The sequence below is a fragment of the Triturus cristatus genome, chromosome 7 (genome assembly GCF_964204655.1).
Source record: "Triturus cristatus chromosome 7, aTriCri1.1, whole genome shotgun sequence".
NCBI classification, from domain to species: Eukaryota; Metazoa; Chordata; class Amphibia; order Caudata; family Salamandridae; genus Triturus; species Triturus cristatus.
This window is the reverse complement of record NC_140590.1, coordinates 460,955,471-460,981,607: the sequence shown is the minus strand read 5'-3', so window position 1 is coordinate 460,981,607 and position 26,137 is coordinate 460,955,471. Positions and strand designations below refer to the sequence as shown.

General features: G+C 45.1%; 1 protein-coding gene across 2 annotated transcripts in view; it reads left to right on the top strand.

Moving 5' to 3' along the window:
- The window catches only part of WDR45B (WD repeat domain 45B), a 524,626-nt gene that overhangs the window by 489,611 nt on the left and 8,878 nt on the right, over nt 1-26,137 (top strand). For both annotated transcript variants that reach the window (XM_085616786.1, XM_085616787.1), the window contains 2 exons: nt 19,004-19,105; nt 20,273-20,394. In XM_085616786.1, the coding sequence (XP_085472912.1) occupies nt 19,004-19,105; nt 20,273-20,394 (224 nt within the window). The remainder of the gene's footprint in view (nt 1-19,003; nt 19,106-20,272; nt 20,395-26,137) is intronic.

The following is a 26,137-nucleotide window of genomic DNA, read 5'->3' as shown; positions in this document are numbered from 1 at the left end:
AATTGATAGTTATTTAGGTTGTTGAAAGAAAATAAATTCTTTTAAAGTGAATGACCCAGTCTTCGACCTAACAATATATCCCATGACGAGCTTTGGGATTTTTTACAGTATACTTGATTTAACTGCCTTCCAAAAATCCCCCACCAAATTCTCCTACTCCTCTTTGCGTAATCTCTCTTCCTTCTTGCTAGTACAAGTTTGTCAATTCTACAATTGACTATTTCTATTCTATATCTTGGTTGCCATTCTAAGCCTTCTGAAACCTTTTGTTGGCCAATCTACAGACTTTGTCAAACCAGCTAGGGGAATCACTTTTGGTAGTTCTGCCTGGCTTCATAAACAGTTCCCTTGTTTTTCTGCCTAAATTTACTAATGGAAAATTGACATCTTGTGGACCGTCATTCAGTGATAAACACAAGTAAATCAATTCCAGATGACCAATTATTATCCTAAATAATACATTGTGAAGGTTAGCAAACTTCCTGAATAACCTCAACCTGTTATCTTTTGTGGCGAGTGTTATGCCTCCCATAACCATGTTAATTTTTTTCCTTTTGGGGTAGCTAGGGTGAGAGAAAGAGGGTTGTGGTCACTATATATACTCGGACAACTTTCCCTTCAATAATAAATTGATAAAAATTCTTAGATGTGAAGCTATAGTCAATTGTGGTGCAACAGCCTCTTGCTGTGAAGGTTGGTAGCTGTTAATCTATAGGCCTTAGATAGAAATAGTTCTCCTGTGATTTCTGGTATGTGCCATATGTACTGCATTCTCAATCAGAGTATATTTGAAAGCTTAGCATTAAAATTAACTTCCACCAACAGCATAAAACCTTTGCGAATGCCTGAACCTCCCATTTTAAGCTCATTCATGAAATCAAATACCGTTTGAAAATTTAGCTTATCAGCTACTGAAAAATTCTCATTTTAAAAATTGATTAAAACAAGTTTATAGTTTCTGGGCCAATTTAAAAATAAAAAAAGCCTGGTTGAGCCCACTGTTAACAGGTAAAGGTCTTATAGTGTAATGTAAAGTCACCTTTAAATTAGGTTGTAAGGCCAGTCCTAACCCTACTGGAAGTCACAGGTAGGGCAACCTTGGAAAAACAGACATACTCATCACAACTGACTTCCGTCATCACCCAATTTTCTAGCGACATGACAACATTGAACAATCATATATACTCTAGCCAATTCTCTGTTTGATTTAGATGTATATATTCCAGCATACTATTTTTAATTCTTCAAACCTTTGTAAAGTAAAAGTACTTTGTATATGTTCTAAGAAGTTACCAGCATACGAAATGAACTTTAAAGGTCTAATAGGGAGACGAGTCCTGGGACCTGGCTGTCAATCAATTTGTGAGGAGTCTTAGAGTACAGAAAATTAACTGGGTTACGGAATCTGTGAGCCTCGCTTCTGGGGAGGAAATGGTCTAGAGTCAGGACAGGGTTGCCGTGCATTTTGAGTATTTGTATGAGGCCTGAACCTAATGGCCAATGGTGTGGTTGTAATAGAATACCTTTGGCCAATTCCGATGCAGGATGGGACATTGGGAAAATTACATACAGACTGCCTGCCTGAAGCATATTAGAAACTGAATATACATTAATATTACATTGTATGAATCGCAAATCATCCTCCTGGCCCTTACCTCCATAGTTCATAACGCCCTCCTCATCTATTACACTCAGTAGTTTTGGTCACAAAATGTGTTGTTTCCATATAGGCCAGCAGGGCTTTAGTATTGTGGGCAACTATTGCCTGTGCTACTGTGCTACAATTAATGGTTAAACTGTGTACATTGCTCTCCCTATTTCCAAACGATCCCAGCTCACACGTGGTCAAGTGATTGTCGATAATACTTAGTCGTTCGTAAAGTGGACTGAGTCTTGATTCTAAAAGCAAATGGAATTTGAAGCACAATACCTCAGCAAAGTTATTCAAGTCATTGGTCGAGAAACAAATAGTTACTGGGGATGTAGGAGCTGCATCTTACTGAGGTAACTGACTCCTCAGCATTACAGACTTTACTAGTTCTTTTTTTGCTTTTCACAGGAGGTCCTGAAACTGGCAAAGTTGTAGTTGCAGTGTTATTTACTGTAGGTAATAAAGAAACACCATTCTCAATGCTGTAGTCTCTAGAGACACTATGAATATGGGCATCAGTTATCACAGTCTGATTTGCGGTCAAAATAGGAGTTTCAAAGGAAAGCGGTCTCTGTGCAAGCTCAAATTCTTTCGCAATAATTCCTACATCTCATTTGAGAAAACAATCCCATAAACGAGTTTTATTTCCATCTTGCACTTACCCATTCTTGTCAGTTGGTATGTTAAATGGGGGTGGCCCATCCCAAACTATTCCGGCCACTGACAGGCACAGATGGACACGCTCTTAGCCCGATCGTCACCCTGGTGCAGGCCAAGTGAGTCCTGTGTGCTTCCCGTGCTGTAGGAAGAACGCTGGTGCTGTCAAGTCCAAGGTCCCTACTCCAGATTGTGGGCCTTGTAGTGCACGCCAGTCCCCAACAACGAGTCATAAGGCTTTGAAGTCCCACGCTGTGGGAAGAATGTTAGCACTATAAAGCGCACCATCCCTCCTTCACGCGATAAGGTGGTTGTGGGCCTTGTAGTGAGCTCAGGCACCCAACAAGAAGAGTCAAAAGGCTTTGAAGTCCTGCACTGTGAGATGCACATTTGCGCTATAAAGCGCAGTGCCCCCTCCTCTAGGTGCTAAGGTGGTTGTGAGTCTTGTAGCACGCTCCTAGCGCCAACAACAAGAGCCACAAGGCTTTGAAGCGCAGGAAGACACGCTGGCACTTTAAAGCACAACTCCCCTTCATCTAGGTGCTAAAGTACATTGGACTAAAAACTGTACGAGGAACACCGCATTTTGTTTTAATGCTCAGGATATGTAGTTTGATAACCTGTTACATGATGCAAAATGTCAATAAAAATGTTTTTTTTTAAAAAGGAAACCTTCTAATCAGCAGAGCCCAGAAGGAGGCCAAACTGAATTGCAGTTGTGGTCCCATCATCCACAAATTGTCGTCCCTTCCCTCAATCGTATCCACTCTTATAGAGGACCAAAGTCGGATGGAAACAGTTAGACCGCATAATCAGCCAACCATCTCTATCAGTTGAGGAATGGGAGGCCTTTCCCACGCATGGCTCAAATCAGGCATCGGCTTCTATTTTCAGACCTACCCCAGTCGCACCAACAGAGCATCAACTACAATGTAATAACCACGCTAAATCAGCCTCTAATCCATAGGATCATTCAAGCTCCGACTCTGGTGTCAGGAACAGTGAAACCAAAAAACTATAACACCAGCAAAGCCCACACGGGGGTGCAGGGAGCCCTTCAGGAGCCAACGTCAACAACAATAATCAGGCAGCTGGGCCCCTGTGCAATGGGAGACCAAACCAAAAACACACATTGTGGCTCAGGGGCACTCTTAGGCCCTAGGTGTCAGGAATCCCTAATTCCCGACAAACCCAGCAGGCCAACTGAGCAGCCTATCAACTCCGCCGGAGATAACCATTTGGGGACAAACTCAGTAAGAGCCCCTTCAGTCAACCAAACCATGAACTCCGCCATTACACTCTTTACGCCTGAGTATGACTCGAAAGGTCATTTCAACATCCTGAATAGAGGGAATATCCTCCAACTACTAGGTGCAATACCGACATTAAAAGGCATTAACTCAACTGACCTTCTTTCAATAGAAGTCATAAAGTTAGACAAAGCACAAGGTAGGGAATCCACTAAGGCTACCTCGGGGTCCACTCAAATTGCAAATAAAGTTTTGGAAGAACAGGAAACCTTTAAAGCCTGGGGGATACGAACCTCTGTGCATCACAACATAGGATATCCGCTCCCTCTGCTTGCCAGAACACGAGAAGGAACGTTCAGCAACAGAGATAAAACATTCTCTGTATTCAGGGGAGCTCAAGGATGGTCTCGCCAATGGGAACAGGCGTCAAATACACAAACGAGCATAAAACATCACTATCCCATTGTTTCTGATCACATTCAGATTGTTAGAACTATTTATACAGTCAGCCATCCACAATGACAGATCAATTGTCAGAGGAATTGTGGAAACCTCGACAAAGCACCCCTGAGGTTATGTTCATGGAATATTAATGGGCTGAACAGCAAGGCAGCAGATGCCGAACTCCTAGAGTATTTAAAATCCTTTGACATTGTTTTCCTGCAGGAAACATGGCTAGAAGAGCTACTGCAAATAGAGGGGTACACTTGTTTCCATACTCCTGACATAAGGAAATGCAAATATGGCCATCTATCAAGCAGTCTAGCTACGTATGTCGCAATAACAAAAATCCATAGTGCGCAGGAATCACCTTCTTCGATGTCAGCTGTAAATACTATTAAGGTTGACTTAAACCTTGGAGGTAAAAAGGAGGAGGTGCTGCTGATCAATACATATTTAAATCTGAAATGGAAAAAACAGGAATCAAAAATCTTAATCGAACTCCTGCTTCAATTAATGAGTTTGTATACCACACCGATCCTTATTCTGTCTGGTAACTTAAATCAACAAATCCTAGGCACAACCCCAAATGAAGATATTCAGGTCCAGTCCTTTTATTGGAACATTCCAACTCAAACCCAAAGGGTCCACGGAAGAACCTCTAAGAGCGGTTTAGAGCTGCTAGAAGAGCTGGAGCACATTGGTCTAAGGGTACTAAACGGTAGATTTGCCGATGACTCCCCGCCGGCTGCTTCAATTCACACGGAACACGTGATATCTTCTATAGACTACACCTTAGTGTCGCTCTCATTTTTTAAATTCATAATAAGCTTTTGCCTAGGAGACAAGGGGGACAGTGACCAATGGCTCCAGAAAGTTTTAATTCAAGCACTCCCCGATAAATCGATTCTCAATCCAGCAGGTATGCACGCATGTCACACCATAAATCTAAAAAGAATTAATTAATCTACAGCAAACACCTGGGAGGTGCTCCTGGCAGCACAAAACAGCTAAATGAGCTTAACTATCACACTAGGAATCCTACTAGCACATGGTCAATTTTTACGGCTTTGTTTGCAAACTCCTATTCATCCGAAGCTCGCTATTTGTTTCCCAATTATCCAACGGCCGCAGGGAAGGTCACGCGTGCACAGATATCTAACTTGAAACTCCTCAAAAAATCTATAAATAAACTGTTGAGATCATTGAGGCAATGCCCGGGGGACGAGAACCTACTCCCAACAGCTCCGTAACAGTAAGACCGAACTCAAGAAAGTTAAGTGGGACATTACCAGGTCCAATGAAAAGGAATTCTGGTCAAAACTCTATCAAGAGTCCAAAGGAAATAATCGTGCTCGATTTTGGTCCACTATAAATAAAATTTTATTCTCAGCACACGGAGGTCTAATATTGTACATAACAGAAAACACTTGGACATCCTTTTTAGAATATTATTTTAACCAACAGGCACCAGGACCACAAGCACATATGGATAATCAACCACTCAAACTGTAACGATTGAAGTGGTCGAGGCTAACGGAATCGATGCTGCTATGATCAGGGATGAAATCTCTAAAGGGAGGAAAGAAGGAGCACCAGGGCCAAACGGAATTCCACCAGCTCTTTTCAAACAAGACCCGGAATACTGGTCAGAAACTCTGGCTCATCTTTTCAGCTCTGTCAGACAGTTTGGGTCCTTGCCCACATCATGGAAAGGCTCCAATATCTCACCAATTTATAAAGCTGGAGATAAAACCCTACCACAAAACTATCGCTTGATTGCATTGTTAGATGTGGAGGCAAAATACTTTGCGGGTACTCTACTTATAGAACTGCAGGAATGGGCAACAGAGTATAACATAATCCCCCCTTGCCAAACAGAGTACTGTAGAGAGACCGGCACAGTAACCAACCTAGTAACAATGTCACTACTCCTCGACAAGGCAAAACGAACCAACAAACACTCCATTTCTGCTTTGTGGACTTCAAGGCGGCCTTTGACAATGTCAACCGAGCTAACCTGTGGAGGAAATTGGCTCTCTGGGGGATCCCTCCAACTCTTTTGAATCTTCTGATACAGCTACACTCCAACACGCGGATACAGATTAAGCTAGGGAATGGCTCACCTTCTTTCAAGGTGCATACCAACAACTAAAGGCCTCAAAAAGGGTTGTGTGCTCGCACCAACTCTTTTTAACCTTTACACAGCAGATATGCCTGTAATGCGCACGCCCCTTGATTGGGGGTAAACCATTTCCAGTATGTCTTATGCGGACAATGTTGTTTTAGCAAGCCACACTCAAGTTGGTCTACAACGGCTACTTAATAAATTGCACATATACGCAGTTTAAAATTGCCTGGAAATCAATATTAACAAAACCAAAACCCTGTCAATCAATCGGAAAAAACGGTCTTATTCTTGGTCTCTGGTGAAAACTCCAATTGCAATTCCTCTGAAAACATATACTTGGGTGTAATAATTGATACGGGTGGTCAATTCGCGACACAGCTTGAGGCCATTAACCCCTTGTGTGCCCCGCCCTTTCCCCGCCCTGTGCCGGGCGTTGAATTAGCGGGCGGGGTTCATGACGAGATTGTCTCGTCATGGGCACAGCGCAACCGCGGCCCATGACGAGATAATCTCGTCATGGGCACTCAAGGGGTTAAGAAGAAAGGGATGGAGATAGCGTCAACATTAAAGCAACTTAAAACAAAATTGACTGGACCAATATTTTCCCCATTGCTTCGTGTTGCGCATGCAAAAATTCCACCTTCAATCACTTATGGCAGCGAAGCATTGAGGGGCAGGGACGCTACACTGCTGGATACCACCCTGACAAAAGCGTATGCTAAACCTCCCACCTTAGGCCTCGCCAGCACAGATTCAACTCGAGTTTGGCCTTACGAAACAACCCATGACCCTTTCATAGGCAGGTCGCTCCCCACGCAGCACAGCACCACCAGTGTGTGCTGCCCTTAAGCCCCAGCTGCCGCTGCTGAGGAGAGTTCGAGGCCCTCCTCCACCCGCAGGCTACCACCTGCGCCTCATCCCTGGTGGCCAGTGGTAGGCTGCAGGTCTGTTTTACTGTATTTGTATTGCTCCTGCCTTATTTGTTATTGTTTCTTTCCTCCTTGTTCCCTGTGTCATTTCTGTGCCCTGTGCCCTTTTTCCTTCTGTCTCCTTCGCCGTTCCTGCCCCGTTTTCACGCTGATGCGTCCCCTGCGGCCCCGCCCCCCCAGCGCCTCCTTTCGCCACCCCGCTCCCACCTCCCAGCTGCTCCTCCCTCCTACCTCCCCTTATATGGCGGACGCTGCGCTGCCGCACCAAAGGCGCGCCTAAAGCAAGCCCGTCTGCGCCCGCCCGTGCCTGGACCGCGTCCAGCGGCAGAACCCCTGGCCCCCGCGTACACCATGACACCCGACGCCGCTACGATGCCAGCACCCTCAACGCACTCAACACCGGATGATCACACACCTGCTTCCTGGCTGCCCCGAAACGCACGCAAGGACCCTTCACCTGCCGGAACTGCAGCTTCACCAGCATCCGATCCGTAAATCCACCCACCGGGAAAGAACCCAACCACCTGAGATGCATTCTTCTCAACACCCGCTCCGCCCGCAAACACGCCGTTGAACTCTGGGGCCTACTCGACTTAACCTCCCCAGATGTCTCCTTCCTGACGGAGACCTGGCTGAACCCCTCCTCGGCACCGACATTGCCATAGCCATGCCGGATGGCTACAAGATCACCCGCAGGGACCGCACCAACGGAGTAGGAGGAGGAATCACCATCGTCCACAGGAACACTCTGAGTCTCGACCAACACCGATGACACCCTCAGCACCGCGAACACCTGCACTTCCAGATCCACCCCGATCCCAACACCACCCTCAGAGGAACCCCCGGACCCTGACCACAGTTCAGCAACTCCATCGCCAACTTCGTCAATACGCACACCCTTGCATCCACGGACTACATCCTTCTCGGGGACCTGAACTTCCACCTCGAGAACAACAATGACCGGAACTCCACCACCCTGATCGCCAACCCCGCCAACCTCGGACTCAGACAACATAACGCCCACCCACTCCGCGGGTAACACGCTTGACCCAATCTTCTCCGCTAGCTCCCACGTCTCCTTCAACCACACCACTGAACTCCACTGGACCGACCATCGCTGCACCTTCCGGAAACCTACCACGCACCACCGCACCCAACAGATCCCCCGCCGCTGCTGGAGCAAAGTCACCGAAGACCAGCTAACCACCACCCTCGCCCGGAGCCCACCCACCGACCCCGAAACCACCACCCGCAACCTCAGACAATGGAGCGACGACTGCGCCAACACCCTCACTCTGTTCAAGAAACCCTCCAACAGACACACCAACAACAAAGCCAGCTGGTTCACTGAAGACCTGCAGGCCTACAAGCAAACCTGCCGAAAGCTAGAGAAGAAATAGCACCGTGAACAGACCACCCGCAAACACCACCACCTCATCAGATCCGCCAAAAGGTCCTCCTTCAAAGACCGCCTAGAAAACAATGCACACAACAGCAAAGAGCTCTTCAACATCGTGAAGGAACTCTCCAACCCCAGCTCCAACACCAACGACATCCCACCTTCGCAAGACCTGTGCGACTCCCTAGCCACCTTCTTCCATCGCAAGATCGCTGACATCCACAACAGCTTCAACCCCACGACCGCCCCGGCAACCACCGAGACCTCCATCCCCATGGCCACCATCCGCACCGACCCCCTGCTCGCCTGGACTAACATAAACTACGACGACACCATCAAAATCATGAACACCATCCACTCCGGATCTCCGTCAGACCCATGCCCACATCACATCTTCAACAAAGCCAGCACCACCATCGCACCCATCTCCGGAAAGCCATCAACATCTCCTTCGAGACAGCGACCTTCCCAGAGAGCTGGAAGCACACCGAGCTCAACGCCTTACTCAAGGAACCCAAGGCTTACCCCAAGGACCTCAAGAACTTCCGGCCCATCTCCCTGCTCCCGTTTCCGGCAAAGGTCATCAAGAAGACCGTCAACAGACAAGTGACCCGCTACCTCGAGGAGAACAGCATCCTGGACCCATCCCAGTCCGTGTTCCGCAGCAACCACAGCACAGAAACTGCCCTCATCGCCGCCACCGATGACATCAGGGCCCTGCTCGACAACTGAGAAACTGCGGTCCTTCTGGACCTGTCATCTGCCTTGGACACTGTCTGCCACCGCACCCTACACACACGCCTCCACGACGCTGGGATCCAAGACAAGGATCTGGACTGGACCACCTCCTTCCTCACCGGCAGAACCCAGAGCGTCTGCCTCCCCCTTTCCGCTCCGAAGCCAACGAGATCATCTGCGGCGTACCCCAGGGCTCATCCCTCAGGCCAACATTGTTCAACATCTACATGGCACCGTTCGCCCACGTCGCCCTACTGCATGACCTCAACATCATCTCCTACGCCGACGACACCCAGCTGACCCTCTCCCTCACCAAGGACCCCCTCACCGCCAAAACCAACCTCCACGAAGGAATGAAAGCCGTCGCTGAGTGGATGAAGAACAGCTGACTGAAGCTAAACTCGGACAAGACGGAAGTCCTCATCCTCGGCTCCATCCCCTCGGCCAGGGACGACTCCTAGTGGCCGGCCACACTGGAAACAGCTCCAACACCCACCGACCACTCACGCAACCTAGGGTTCATCCTCGACTCTACTCTCTCCATGACAATGCAGGTCAACACCATCTCGTCCTCCTGCTTCAACACCCTCCGCATGCTCCGCAAGATCTACAGGTGGATCCCCACCGAAACAAGAACGGTCACCCAGGCCCTCGTCAGCAGCAGGTTGGACTACAGAAACGCCCTCTACGCAGGAGCCTCGGCCAAACTCCTGAAACTACTCCAGCACATTCAAAACGCCTCTGCTCACCTGATCCTCGACATCCCTCACTGCAGCCACATCACACCCCACCTGAGAGGCCTGCACTGGTTCCCCGTCAACAAGAGGATCACCTTCAAGCTCCTCACCCACGCACACAAGGAACTCCACAACACCAGACCTCAACAGACTCCGCTTCTACACCCCCAACCGCCAGCTCCGCTCCGCCAACCGCGCCCTCGCAACAGTCCCCCGCATCCGAAGATCGTTCTCCCACCTCGCCGCCAAGACCCGGAACACCCTCCCCATCCTCCTACGGCAGACCCAGGACCTGCTAACCTTCAGAAGACTCCTCAAGACCTTGCTATTCGAGCAGTAGCAGCATCCCCCCCTCCCCCCAGCGCCTTGAGACCCTCACTGGTAAGTAGTGCGCTTTACAAATGGTCTGATTGATTGATTGATTGATTGGCAAGGCTCTTACATCAAGTGTTGGCACAAAATCAAGAATTCCTCCAGGAACACACTAGACCACCAGCTCTGGCTAGAATTGGGCAGTACATCTACCTCGCCGGCCAAAGCTTACCTGGAGGAATCACTGGCTATCACCAGACTAGTCGACCTATGGGAAATTCCAACAACGCGCTCGCACTTTAAGGATATTGTAACTTTCCCTTACAGAAGATAAAGCTGCCTTGCACGTAGGAGCCACGCATGGATGACTAGCTACAAATCATTTAGGCCGCAGGCATATTTTAATCTGGGGTCTTCAAGGAAGTCCAAAGAAGCTTTTTAAAATACAGGTTAGGAATCCTCCCAGCTATACCGCATCTTCCACCTTGGCTGAGAGAGAATTGCGGGAAATCATGCAGGCTATGCGGGGTCGGAAATGAGGACATAGAACATCTGATTTGTTCCTGCATTAAGCTAAAAGAGGAAAGGACAGGCCACTTGAAAACCCATTTTAACGAACGAGGAATACGAACACGGAGACAGGTAGTACTTGCCTGCTTTAATCCAAAGGACCCACAACTAAATAGAAAGCTAGTTAAGTTCCTGTTATAGTAGCATCTAACTAAGGCCCAGTGGCACTATGAGTTAGCATAAAAACAACAAAAGACTTCAATTCTTCACAATTGTAACATGCGGCCTAGAGCACGATGTAAACTTTTCAGTTTTTAGAAACATATTTGTATTTTTTAACACAAGACCTTTACCAGAGTACTTTTTGAAAATGTTTAACTAATCAAAAACTTTTAGCCGAGTGTATCTTTTGTTATGGTTTTAATTAATCAAAAACAATAACATTTTTACTTACTTACTTACCTTGCTCCAGGCTCTGAGGTGGTTGTGGGTCTTGTAGTGCGCTTCAACCTTAAAAAGGTTTCCGCAGTATGATTTGGACCATTTCCTGTTGCAGCCTCTATGCCTACCCACACAAGTGAGGTACCATTTTTATCGGGAGACCTGGGGGAACGCTGAGTGGTAGGAAATTTGTGTCTGCCCGGTGATCCTACAACTTTCCCACAGAGAAATGTGTGAAAAATGTGATTTTTATTTCAGCAAAATTTGAGGTTTGCAGGGGAATCTGGTAGCGAAACGTTGGGGGATCCATGAAAGCCATACCTTCATGGGTGTCTAGTTTTCAGAAAATGTGTGGGTTTGGTAGGTTTCCCTAGATGGCCGCCGAGCCCGGGGCCAAAAACTCATGGAACCCCCTTATAAATCCCCTTATGCTTTGGCCGCTTTTTATTTATTTTTCTGCAGTATCTTCTTGATTATTGTTTGTTGCTCCTTTGCAACTTTTTTTGCCGTTAATCCTAGAAGAAGAAGATGGCCCTTTTATAATATGTATTTGGCCGCTATGACCTAGTAGAATATTTTCTTTGAACAGCATGCGCATCGTGTTTTTAGAGGGGTAATAAGCACGCTCTGGTTTTTCCCGTGACTACAAAGGAGGCTTCTGCTTGATTGATTAACTCTGCCTCTACTATCGTTTTAAACTGACTTATCGCCATTTTATTGACGATATTGCATTATCTTTGTTGTCCAGATACTAAATTGTGCCCTGATCTGAATATTGACATCTAGCCCTTATCGTCAACCACTTCGACTAAACGAGATTACCCTAATCATTATCGCTTCTGCCTCCTGGACCCTCCTGATCTTTTTCTCTGGGGTAGAACTACAGTGGACACTGATAGGTAGGTGGTTCTGTGCCTTCACTACTTACGTGTGTGCCCTATATTTAACTGGGTTCATAAGTGCAATTATCTTTCCTCTCTTCAAACTTCCAGATTCTTTGATCTGCACCTTAGATATTTATCTAAGGCCATCCTCCCTTCCTGAAGTCCTTCCCACAGCTCTGGGGGGTAACTACTATTCCGTGATTACCCTAAAGAATCCGACTCCCAGGTACCCAATGGCACTATATATGAGAACGCCTTTTTGGTGATGGGTGACAATGTGTTTCACATACTTTTTCTATGTCCTTATCACTGTGATTGGGTGTCTTCTTCTTCATCTCTCAGTATTTTTTTCGTTATTTCTTAGTATTCTTCTTTGGTGTCATACATCGTTCTGTTGAACTATACGGCTTTGAGGACTATGCACGGTTTATCATTCCCTCACTATATTACTCTGGGTGTTAAATTATTCTTTTATTTTTTTATTTCTTTCCCCTGTATTGTATATTTATAGCGCACTCTATTCCATTTTGTTTTGAGCATACTATGCCTATCATACCAATGATCCTTGTTCTCCGTGGCAGATCTGAGTTGAGAAATTAATCTGTTGAGTATTGAATTGTTGTCTTTGTACATACAAACCTTATATATTTTGAAATTGTTTATACCTTTTTTTATGATTTTAGGTGTGTCTGTCCCACACCATTCATCCATTCTCGCCCTAATGAAGGTGTAGCCCCGGTTGGGGCCTGACACCGAAACGCGCGTTGGCGTTTTTTAAGTCTACTGGGTAGTTAAAAACCTCACTACCCACACATTGTGGATGCCAACTGCCATTGTGTCATTCAATGAAATGAATGAAATGAAATGACTATATGTTGACTTTCCCCTGAGGCGGAAGCCGGGGGCGCTCTTCTTTTCTGTCATTTTTACGATCTTGTGTTCCCTGTGCTATTGCCTAGGATTTGTTTTTAAACCTTGTATATATTTTAAACCGTCCTGTTTTACCTACCGCATTTCCCGCACTCTCTGCTCCTAAGGGCTCCCTCTCTCGACTGTCACCGGCGCAGCTGGTTCTATCGCTGACGCCGGCCTGCAGAGATCTTTTGCCGCCATCTTAGGGGTAGGCAGGGTAGCGGTCCAGATCTTGGACTCCTCCCGCCCTCCCTTGTTACTTAAGGGTTCCTCACGGCTTGTTTCTCTGACTATATGTTGACTTTCCCCTGAGGCGGAAGCCGGGGGCGCTCTTCTTTTCTGTCATTTTTACGATCTTGTGTTCCCTGTGCTATTGCCTAGGATTTGTTTTTAAACCTTGTATATATTTTAAACCGTCCTGTTTTACCTACCGCATTTCCCGCACTCTCTGCTCCTAAGGGCTCCCTCTCTCGACTGTCACCGGCGCAGCTGGTTCTATCGCTGACGCCGGCCTGCAGAGATCTTTTGCCGCCATCTTAGGGGTAGGCAGGGTAGCGGTCCAGATCTTGGTCTCCTCCCGCCCTCCCGCCCTCCCTTGTTACTTAAGGGTTCCTCACGGCTTGTTTCTCTGACTATATGTTGACTTTCCCCTGAGGCGGAAGCCGGGGGCGCTCTTCTTTTCTGTCATTTTTACGATCTTGTGTTCCCTGTGCTATTGCCTAGGATTTGTTTTTAAACCTTGTATATATTTTAAACCGTCCTGTTTTACCTACCGCATTTCCCGCACTCTCTGCTCCTAAGGGCTCCCTCTCTCGACTGTCACCGGCGCAGCTGGTTCTATCGCTGACGCCGGCCTGCAGAGATCTTTTGCCGCCATCTTAGGGGTAGGCAGGGTAGCGGTCCAGATCTTGGACTCCTCCCACCCTCCTCTCTATGCATATAAGTAAGGGGACCTCCCGTCCGCGCAGCGGGCGGGCGCAGCGGGCGCGCCGATGGCGCGCCGGAGGCAAGCCCGTCTGGGCCCGTCCGGGCCAGGACGGACCTAGGTCCAGGGACTTTGCCAGTTCTCGGAGGTAAGCCCATTAAATATTCTAAAGCAGATTTAGTCTCGTTAAAGTCTCCTGATTCACGCCACTGCCCACATGGCATTAGAACCAATGCTTTTTTTATCCCTTGTGAGTACTGCCTCCTGAGGAGCCAGGCTAGCGATAAACAAATCCATGTCAGAGACCCTTGTAGATTAGGACTACTTAATTGTAGATCCCTACCAAAACATTCGACACAAATCTCTGAGCTGATTCTAGATAAGGGTTTAGATATTTTATTTCTTACCGAAACCTGGACGTCAACTTCCTCAAACTTTGACTTAGTCAATACTCTGCCTGCAGGCTATCTGATTCACTGCCTCCACAGACCTCAAGGAAAAGGAGGTGGTTTAGCCATTATTTACAGGAACAAGTTCTCATGCCGAGTAGTTAGAGGCCCTATTTTGGATGCTGAAAGTGGTCACTTTCACATACAGCTTTCTCCGAACTTCTCTCTATCTGGACTATTAGTCTATCGCCCCCCTGGGTTGATTAAACAATTTTCCAGTTCTATTCTGGAGCATGTCCTCGTCCTAGCAGCATCCTCCCCTAATTTTGTACTATTGGGAGATTTTAATCTTCACTTTGACTTGAAGGAGGATAAGAGCTCAAATGATCTCAGATCCGAACTTAGATTATCTCATTTCAACTTACTTAACCTGGAACCTACGCATGTGAAAGGCCATCTGTTGGACTGCGTGTTTTCTAACATTGGACACCTTCAAATAGGATCCCCTTTTCCCTTGCCTTGGTCGGATCATTTCCTGGTGGTAGGGGAGCTTAATGTTAGCTTGGACCCCTTTCCCTCCCACCATCAGAAGCCCCCCCCTATTTACAAGAGGATGTGGTCCCAACTTCCTATCGATGACCTTTCATGCTCCCTCGCTGAGACTATGCCCCCCCCGGGTCTCGGTCCCCTGGAAGCGGATATTGCTTTTCATAACTGGCTTTGTCAAGCCTTAGATGCTGTTCTGCCCATCAAAAAATTCATAAACAAAAACAACAGCTACAGGTCGTCATGGTATACTCCAGAACTGGGGCTGATGAGAAAGAACTGCAAACGGCTTGAACGGGAATGGCGGAAGGACTGGGCTGTTAATAGTAAAGACCTCTACCGTGAAGCCATGAGATCTTATAAGGCCGTCTATTTTGAGGATAGAATAAATAAGGCAGGCAATTCTTCTAAGGAAACATATAAGATCCTCAAAGAGCTTATCACGGTTCCCACCCCTTCGACCTCTCAGGTGGTGAATTCCAACAAATGTAATCAGTTGGCTCAGTTTTTTGACACCAAAATTCGGAATATCCTAGCCAGCCTTCCCCCTAGTTCAGGAACTATGGCCATGCTTCCTCCTGAGGGTCCTTCAGCTGCGATGAGATTAGATATAATATCTCCCATCTCAAAGGAGGATTTTTGTAAAGAGCTCCTGGCACTGAAGAGTGGCTCCCCGTTGGACCCCATGCCCATTCGGATTCTTAAACAACTTGTGGACCTTATTGCCGGTCCTGCAACTGACCTTCTGAATGCCTCCTTTTCCCAGGGCATAGTCCCCCCTAGCTGGAAGCAGGCTATTGTCAAGGCTCTTTTGAAAAAGCCTGACCTTGACCCTGCTGATCTGACAAACTATCGTCCCATCTCGCTTCTGCCTGGCCTGAATAAGATCGCGGAGAAGTTTGTCAACCGCCAGCTCTCCAGTTTCCTAGAAACTAACAATCTACTAGGTCAGACGCAGACTGGCTTCCGCCCAGGCCAGGGAACAGATTCAGCTCTGATAGCAATGATCGAAAAAGGCAGAGTTATCTTAGACTCAGGAGGATCGGCCGCAATGGTCCTCCTGAATCTAAGCGCTGCTTTCGATACGGTGGATCATAACATCTTGATCCACCGTCTAGGAAACATGGGAATAGGAGGGTCGGCTCTTCAGTGGCTACAGTCATATCTGAGTGACCGTTACTATCAGGTCTGCGATGGCCATTTTAGATCTTTGCCTACCCCCCTCCTGTGTGGTGTCCCGCAGGGCTCGTCATTGAGCCCGACGCTTTTTAACGTCTATATGGCCCCACTGGAGGAGGTGGTGGCCCCTTTTGGGGTCACAATGGCAACCTACGCTGACGACACTCAACTGTTAGTTTCTTTGTCCCTGTCGGAAACCCATGGAGCGAAGTTTGCTGCTTGCCTTACCAACATCATGACATGGATGTCGGACTCCCGGTTAAAACTTAATGGGACGAAAACGGAACTAATGCTCCTTGGCAATTTATGCTCTTCACTGCCCAAATGTATGTGGCCGGTCAGCCTGGGCGCCCCCCCAACCCCTAAGAGCGCTATAAAAAGTCTTGGGGTATGGCTAGAACCTGAGCTGTCTATGATCACTCAAGCCAAACGAGTGGCAGGGACATGTTACGGACTGCTTCGGTCAGCCCGAAAAGTCATGTCGCTCCTCCCAGACCACTCCAGGAGACTATTGGTTCAGGGACTGGTGCTTTCTAGGCTTGATTACAGTAATGCCCTTTTCCTGGCGGCACCTGAATCTACTCTGAATGTTCTTCAAAGAGCACAGAATGCAGCTGCACGGATGCTCACTGGTTCAGCCAAAAGCTCCTCAGCTCGGCCCGCTTTGAAGGCTTTGCATTGGCTACCTATCAGAGCGCGCATTATATTTAAATCTATCTGTATAGTGTTCAAAGCCTTACAAGGATCAGGCCCCCCCATTCTAAGAGATCTGGTCCGCTCCTACAAACCTACGCGTACCCTTCGCTCTGAAGATGGGAATCTAGTAATGATACCCAGAGCAAAAAAGGTGAAAACAGGTGGACGCCGGTTTTCTATTAATGCAGGTCAACTATGGAATGCTCTTCCGTTGGTTTTGCGAAAAGAACCCACTTTTGCAAAATTGCGGAAAGCATTGAAGACCCATCTCTTCCCCTTGTAGGCTTCTAAGTGCTGGGGTAATGGCTCATCATATTGTCAGCGCTGGGACGCTCAAGGGCAGCCCTGCGCTTTAGAAATTCTTTTTCATTTCATTTCATTTCATTATTTGAATTGTGGAATGATGTTTTGCAATATACTTATGTATATATAATAAAATGGTGTTAAAAATACAGAAAAATAAAGTCAATTGATCATTGTGAATAAATTACATCTTTGTTGGATTATTGTTTTTCTCAATTCCTGTGTTGGTCTGCCACGGTGGGTGGTTATTATTATTAGGACCCTTGTTAGGGCCTTCCTTGAATAATTATGGCAGGTATTCCTTTTGTTGGTTGTTCTTATTTCCCCTGCCTTACCTGCCTGTATCATTTACCAGGGGTCCCCCTTCTTAGTAGTCTAGTGGGTGGATCCCTGCTTGGGGATCCACTAGGGAGGGCTACCATTGGAAAGGGGAGATTCTTCCCTTTCAAGTGATACCTCTTCCGTCTTTCTTCGTGCTCGAGGGGCTGAGATAGCCCTCCTGAGCACGTGGAAAGTGAAACTGAAATGAGCTCATTTCAGTTTCGGTCTCACTGAAATGACGTAAGCGTGACGTAAGCGCTGATCGTCATTTCAGGGAAACCAGGGGAGCAGCCTCGGGAGCTGGGGAAGCTCTTCCTCAGCTGCCAAGGATGTAGGCGGGTTAAAGGGACTCCCTCTGACTCCCAGAGGGTTTCCCTGTGCCATGTGCGAGGACGGCCGGGGGCCTTTCTACGCACATGAGCACTGGTGCGTCTGAGGGCCCCCGACCGTCCGACGCGCTGAAGGGGTTAAACGAAAACAGGATGCATTTCAAAAACATAAAATGAAACGTTTACGTTTTATGTTTTTTAAGAATAGACAGTGGTCCAGGAGACCCATTCCCCCTTTTAGAATGGTAACCATTACCTTTCAGTAGTCGGTAAAAAATGAATGTTTTGCACCCGTAATTCGCAGTATATTAATTCATACCACTGCTATTTAGTATTCAGAAAGGACACTTTAACCAAACCCATTTCAGATATCGAATTGTTAAACCAAATTGTGATTTATTACCGAATCACAATTTGACTTTTGTATATTTCAGAATGCATTTTTGCAGTCTCAAACTGTTTGCGACCTCCAAAATAGATTTGTACACAAAGCCCAAAATTCTCTTCAACAGTTTGGATAGAAATTCCTTGAAAAGCCTTGTTATGTCTTGCCTAGGATTTTGCTGTTAGAGTTTATTTAGGACATCACCCATGTAATTTGGTGGAGTGGAGATGTGATCTCCTGCCCTTCTCACCTTATTGAAACCACTGAACACTACAAACACACATGTGCATTGCATTAAAAGTTATCATTCTAAACAGAAGTATTTTAAATATTGTGTATTAAAAGTGCTACAATAACCTGTGCCATACCCACAGGCAAGTAACTACATTGGACCCTCTTGACAAGTTATTTATTTTAAAATGTTTGATTCTAAGCAGAATACGAATGCTGAGTAAGTATTGGCTACAAAATCATGTGTATGATGGATATCAAACTAATTTGCTGTATCCCTTCTAATGTGTCTTCATCATATTAAAGAAAATGTAATGGTGCTTAAATGCCTAGATGGTACCACAGCATAAATGCCTAGATGGTACACCAGCATGATATCAGGTTTTTGAAGCTGTAGTTTTATCATTTTAACAATTATGAGTTAAGAAGTTTGTAGCCTGGTTATTCAATTATTACATCTAAATTTGATGTAAATATTAATTGTTATGTGTACTTGTCTTCACTTTATCATGTGAAATATAAAAAAGAAAAGGAAATGTGCTTTGAGAAATAATTGTGATCTCTAGTTTTTTGTTTGTATTTATTCTTAGGACTGATTCAAGTTGTCACTCTTGGCACGAGTAGAACTTTGTACCTTGAATGTACTAAACCTTGTTTTACATTTTCCTCTTAAATCCTGATTTTATGCAATTTTTTTCCCCTCTCAGTATTAATTTCAACCAGGATGCTTCGCTTATATGTGTGTCAAGCGATCACGGAACTGTACACATTTTTGCAGCAGAAGATCCCAAAAGGAACAAACAGTCAAGGTAGGGGACAGCCCTGTGCCATTTTGCACTTTACCTCTATTACTCAAGCCACACCATCCACAACTTACTAAATAAGACATTATCACAAAATGTAATTGCTGTTTAGTTGATGAGAAAGGAATGTATTACTGTGTGTGAAATTGCTGAGTTTAAATATTTTACTTTAGCATGACTGTGTGTTGCTTCAGAATTTAGAATGTGATTTAGAAATAAGCTGCCTGCAATAGGTTTACCTTGATGGTATGGTCAACAATGACAACCTAGTTGGTCATAATTGTAACCTGTGATTGAACTGAAAATCTCACGTAAATTGTCAATGTGATATTCCTTAAGTAATAACTGATTTGATCAAGGTATCTTCAAGACTTCTCATTTTCAATTTAAGTTCATCAATTAAAACTGCTTACCATAACCATCATGCAGTTTTCCTTGAGTACTCTGGTATCTGCAGACATAGTATTATAGGGAATGGATAAGAAAGATGAACCTTCTCCAGACTTGTGCCATTTTCTGAATTTCATTTGATTACTTACATAACTATGCTCGTCTTAAAAGTTAAAGGTTGTAGTTTGGTGGACTGTCTTGGTTGATGGTATAAAAGTTTGGTAATATGGGTTTTAGTAGTATAGATGGTGAGTTGGTGTTGATATTATTGATGTTGCTAGCGGTGGTTGTAGTAGTTATTGTGTTGGAAGTAGTAGCGATGGTCGTAGTACTGGTTTTGGTTTTAGAGGGGGTCTAAAATGAAGGTGTTGGTGGTATAGGTGATTATATAACACATGTGGCGGTATTCTGGCTCTTATAAAATTGAGAGGTAGTTTCAACAGATGCTATGAAAATCCCATTTGCGAAGTGTATCAGTGATTCTTGTCTGCCTCATAAAATTAATTCTGTGCATGACACCAACATCTGTCAAGTGTATTTACATGATTCTAAATTTGCACTTCTGGAACTTATGAAGTAGATTCCATCTTCCTTGCCAAAGTGTTTGCACCTGAGAATAGTCTGTTCTTAGCATTTGGCAGTGTTCACGATTTGTGGCTCTTTCTGGTGAGGACATTTCAAACAAAAACTTTACGATAACCTGAGATTATGTCCCTTTCATGATATCAGCAAAAAAAGTATGGAAATGCACTGCAGCTTCATTTTTTCTATTCCATTTTTCAGTTTGGCATCAGCCAGCTTCCTCCCAAAGTACTTCAGTTCCAAATGGAGCTTTTCCAAATTCCAGGTTCCCTCTGGCTCACCTTGTGTCTGTGCCTTTGGAACAGAACCTAATGCAGTTGTTGGTAAGTATGTGTAATTGTTTAGGATGTGGAAATATTTTATCTTCCAAAAGGACTCTATCTTTGTGAAGCGTCATGATAAATTGTTGCATGGTTTCAAGGAAGTATGTAAGACTGTTTGAGCTGTGACAGCTCAACGCCATAGTCAATGTAAAAAATTTAGCTAACCTGACAAGGAAGCTACTATTACACATTATGTTCAGTGATTTTTTTGTAATGTCTACTCATTATTTGTGAACTATTTAAAAGAGATGGCACCAATATATTTTCTTTGCAAGATGTTCGACTGGTCCTGCACCTGTCTTGTCTGATTGTTTCCCTATAATATCCAGTGCTGTAGGTGTGGCTAAATATTCATTTTGCCCAGGAATCTCAGTAAGGTTTTTACAAGTGGTTGGGGAACTCATTATTGTACGCACCTTCATTACTTCTCTTATCTTGCTTGCTGTGTTTATCTACATGCTCCTAGTGGATCTGGTTGAAGTTTGACTGGGCCTTTGATGTTCCATTACATGTTTTGGCTGGAGCATCAGAGGAGAAGACTCTTGGCTTGCTAAGAACTGGATGTATATGGAATGTTCCATGAAGTATCTCATATTCATCTAACTCCAGAAGATCAGAAACATCTGCATAAGACAAAGATCAGCCTGCATAAGACAAAGATCAGTGAACAGAGCTTTTAGAAAGACTGAGCTATGATTCCTAAGTTCTTGCTCCTCCTTTCCTTATACTAGCCCCAAAAATTAAATATGCTATTGTTCAGGTAAGGTGCAATCCTTCCTCAACATGTATTCTAGGGCTTGCAATATTATTGATCAGGGTCTGGATCTGAAGGGATGCTCTCTTAATTCTTGAAGCCAAAATGATTCTGTAAAGTATTTGTGGCCAGTGCTGGAGCTTATTTTTGTGCAAATTAAAGGCTGCTCAGTACTATTGCTGGTAGACAGATTGAGACTGTTGAAGTTATAAAAGGTTGTTATCAAGATCCTCGTGTGATCTTTTTATATGCGTGGGGAAATTACTTTTATTTGGATCTGCATATGAAACTGAATCATACCCACCAGGACGACCGTATCAATTTTAGTAAATGATAGCACTTAGGTGTGCAGCCAGACTTCACTATGGAGTTAATTTCACATATAGCTCTCTGAAATAGTGTAAGACTGAACAATAGGCTGTTTCTACTGTCCAACAAAGATTTTTGACAGGAGAATCAAGATTCTGATCATTTAGCATTTAATCAGGAACATCCAGTGTGCACATTTAGTAATTGTGCTGCAGGATCAATCATAAATTCAATCACCTTAAAAAGAAAAGCAATGATGTAATACATTTGGAAATAATTGCAGGTAACAGTGTGACCCATGGTTAAATGCTGCTTGTGAACTCTGGAGTAAGTACCAGTGGATGTCTCGTTATTACTGATGCTTGGGGATATCGCATGTGTATGTATCTGGCTCTTAACAGACATCTCATGCCTTTCTGTTGTGTGAGACAAACTCAGATTGGTCAACGTGCCCTCTCTAATCCTGCGCGCATTATAACCATTTCTGTTTCGTTCATCAGTGCCATGTTGTACGATGGAACTTCTGGTTACACTTTTTCTTAAAGAAGGAATGTGCTCTCATGGAAAGTATGGTTTTCTGCAAATGCAGCAGTGGATAAAGGTGTATGAGGAAAGATGAATAGGTGTGTTGTAAACATTTAGTAGTAGGAGGGAAAAGACAAAGACAGACTAACTATGAAATTGAAAAAAAGGACAAAATATGATCTGACTAGTGCACTAGTTGTAAAGAGCAGGTCCTTTTCCCAACCTCTCACATATATGTTTGCTACAAGGAAGACCAGCAGTCAGAGGTATCTGTAACATAAAAAGATTTATTGCACTCAAGCGGGTACACAACCTCACAGCTCCATGTGGCTATGAGTGACGTGGACCACTTACATAGTCACAGGTGGCCGTATATATGGTTGTGCTGGAAAGAGTGTGGGTGGGAGCAGGTAAGACAAATTACCAACTGTCAAAGATGATTAATGATCTCAAGAGAATATCATGTACCAGTTAGAACCAGTTCAACTGGAAATATGAATATGTGGCATGCAGAACTCAAATATAAAGGTTAAACACTAAAATCCCTTCAGTCAACAGTATTCTTGTGGCCAGTACAAAAAAGCAGAACTGTACATAACTTGTACCAGGAATACAAACACAGACACGCCTATGGTTACAGAATCAGGCGCTCTCCGATTACTCATCTGGATATGGAAGGTCATGCATTTGGTACAAACAATAATTGTTAACATCAGCGGTCTATTTGTTAGCTGCTTTACATCTGCTATCATAACAGGACAGTCACACAAATAAGCCATTGACCACAGTCACTGCACCCCGGCCTGTTCGCGTGCTAGCAAGTGAAGAACAAACTTATTCTCTTAGTTCTATTGATGTCAACATTTCTTATTGCAGATAGAATATTCATATTTGACAAGAGCAAATACGTTCTATTTAGTCCTGTTGAGAAGTACATTTGCACCGATGATACAGACTGAAAGGATAAAACAAAATGCTGACTAAAAGACACAAAATGCAGGAACTTGCATCCATTATAAGAAACCGTATTTACTCAATTGGCCCTTAGGACGCAAGTTCAGTCATTTTTTTTCTCCTTTAATGTACGTATTCATATATTGGCCGACTGTTCTATAATGGGTATCATGACGTTCATTAATACAACACCCTTTTACTATGATGGATATAGTAACAAGAAACATCCCCATGTGGATCGGTGATTCTGAAAGGAACCTGCGGTGTCCCAAGAGCCAGCATCACTATGGTCCTCGGCACCCACATAATACAGTCTCTTGACAGCTTCCCTAACTGATGTAGAGGAGTCAGGTACTTACGTGCATCAGAAATTCCCTATTACCCTACAAAATCCACCCTTCTCAGCCAACATCATGTCTAAAACCATCCAATTTTGAAGAGAAACCAATCTAACAGCTTGTAGCTCAACTGTGATATTCTCAATTATCCCTGCTGTTTCATTCACAGTGGCTTCCAACAGTCGGGACAACCTACGTATACTTCGGGAATTAATAGCAGTACCATACCATGGCAGGAAGGCTTTTAGCACATCACCAGCTATATCAGACACAGTGTCACTTTGATCATCACTTCTTTTGCCCCTAACGGTGTCCAATACTCTAGTTACTTCCTTTGCAGTTTTTACAGACACCGAAGGTGTTATAATCCCTAAATGACAACTACCTCCCCAGTTCAATTGTAGCCAAGTATAGGCCCTTTCACCACAAACGAAACACACTGAGTCACCTATATAGAGTGGGAACAGTTATTTCTTGTGAGGACACCTCGAAAGTCATATTGCAATTGGTACTATTCCCCATGTTAGTGGTACCATTACTTCTAATACAGATACTCCCAGTCACCCGTTGTTTTTATCAAGCAAATTTATATGAGCACTTTATTTGTTTTTCTCTAAAAATATTGGGGTAAATATTTCAGAAAAGGGGAATGTTACATTAGGCATAATAACTTCAATGCAATTTCTTGCACTTAGGATATCAGTCTGGTTTCGTGTACAGCGAAGCAGTAGGTGTTCCAGTAGTATAGTGAGACATAACCAGACCTTTAAGAACCGTTATAAGCTCTACTTTTAAAATTGCAACATTTAAGGCATGGCAGGATGGTTCGAAGGGCAGGGGTACTTGAAGAAGAGGGATTCCTTCATCTACAAAGGCTGGAAATTTCAAGCATATCCAGCATTCATTTTAATGTTATATTTGATGGGTCTGATGTAGTAGGGTAAGTAAAGAATTATGACGCATTTCCTCCCTGTGATCCATGTCCTCTGGTGCTACTGTAAATAAAGGGACAATGTCAGAGGGAAGTGGGGCAGTTTTTTAATAGGATAGTTAAGCTCCAGAAAATACAATAGGCCTATTACCAAAGACATTATACAGAATAACACACATAATATGCACAGTTTGGAATGCCAACTTCTTGTTCATATTAAGGGTAGAAAACGTGTCCTCCATACTGTGGCAAAACCGGTTATGTAGTTGTTTAAATCCTAATAATCCAGTCACAATATTGAGAAGCATCTACAATCTCACATCTGTGGTGGTTCAACAGCGTTCATCACAGGCCTCACTGTTACGGGCTCTGTATTTGTTCAACAGTTGTCAGCAATCCTTACTTGTAGCACAAGTTGACAAATATTACCTTGCACCCTCTCCCCCTATGGGTCTTAGGGCTTGGGAGGTATTCCTTTATTATCCATACAGACCTTTTGATCAACCATCATCCAATGAAAGTCCGCTGTGTCCTTATTTACTAACATCACTGTACAAGTTAATTCTTTAAAGTTGGCACTATTGAGCGCCTGGCAGTTGGTGCTGGCTCAGTCTTTTTTTTTTTTTTCTTTTTTTTTTTGTTGAAAACCTTTATTGACAGTTCAATAAGAACAAGTATGGGCCTACAACCCCCCCGGGGCCGGCCTCTAAGCAATCAGAGCAATAACGACAAGTATAAACACAGGCAGCACTTCAGGGAGCAAAATCGTACTGCTAATACTGTGAACAGGGTAAGTAGGGCACCAGGAGAAAAAGGTTTTCATTTTATGATGAAACAAGGCAGAAGGATCAGGTGACAAGCAATTTTAAAACAACGATCACGGATATGCAGAGTAATGAACGTTAGCGATTTACAGCAATCTATTCGGTCAATGGCGCAAACACAAGAACATCAGGATGGAGAAAAACATAGTCTACAGCTGCGCCCACAGTCCCCCGCCAGAACTCCCCAAGAACACCCTGGAAGTTGTGAACACATGGAACGGCAACGAGGCATAGCAAAAGGAGGTGTATCACGCTGATCCCAGAAAAAGAAAGACAAAAAGAATCAGAGAAGAAAAAGGAGGCCATGGAAAAAAGATGAAGGAATACAGAGTCCCCTCCCCCAACACCCCACCCTGCACCTCTGCAGATGAGTACGGCCCCCCCCCCCCAGCAGTGTGCCTGTCGCCCTGGAACCAGACCCGAAATGTAGGAGAATAGGGAAAAAGAAGTAGGAAAGGACCCCCACCAGACGGGGGGGTAGAGAAAGTATTTATAAACTGGAGGAGGGCCTTCATAACAGACCCCCGGCTTCTCCCTCCCGCACGGTAAGGTTCCCCTAAAGTGAACAAGGAACAGCACAAAAACAATCTTCTCAAACCACGATGGGGAGCATTATGCGTCTATTGTGCCAGTAGCCATGCCAGGAGAGCACACCACCCCAAGCCCGCCCGTCCACTAGGCGACCACCCCCGAGGGGCCAGCCTCATCCCTGACCACTCAGTGGAATTCTGCCCTTGCCAACCCCTCGACCCAGCACCATACCCAATGTTCCTAGGCAGAGGAATGTCCAACAACGACAGAGAAGCGACGCACACAGGTGGGGTGGAAGTCTCTGAGCATCAACACAGTCCGCCGCGTGAGGAAACAGGCTTCCAAGTGCTGCCCTAGGATCTGCACTGCACGCAAGGTTCAGGAAGGCAGAAGCAGCCAAAAGAGACATTAGTTGCTGGAGTTGTCTCTGGGTCGCAGGAGGGCATGCACGGGATGAGGCCACCACATCCCACTCAGGTCCAACGCCTCCGGGACAGATCAGGCCCTCAGAAGGTCGAACACACTGTAGCATACTGGCCGGGGCGTCCAGTCGTGTACTAACCTCAGGGGGGGCCGC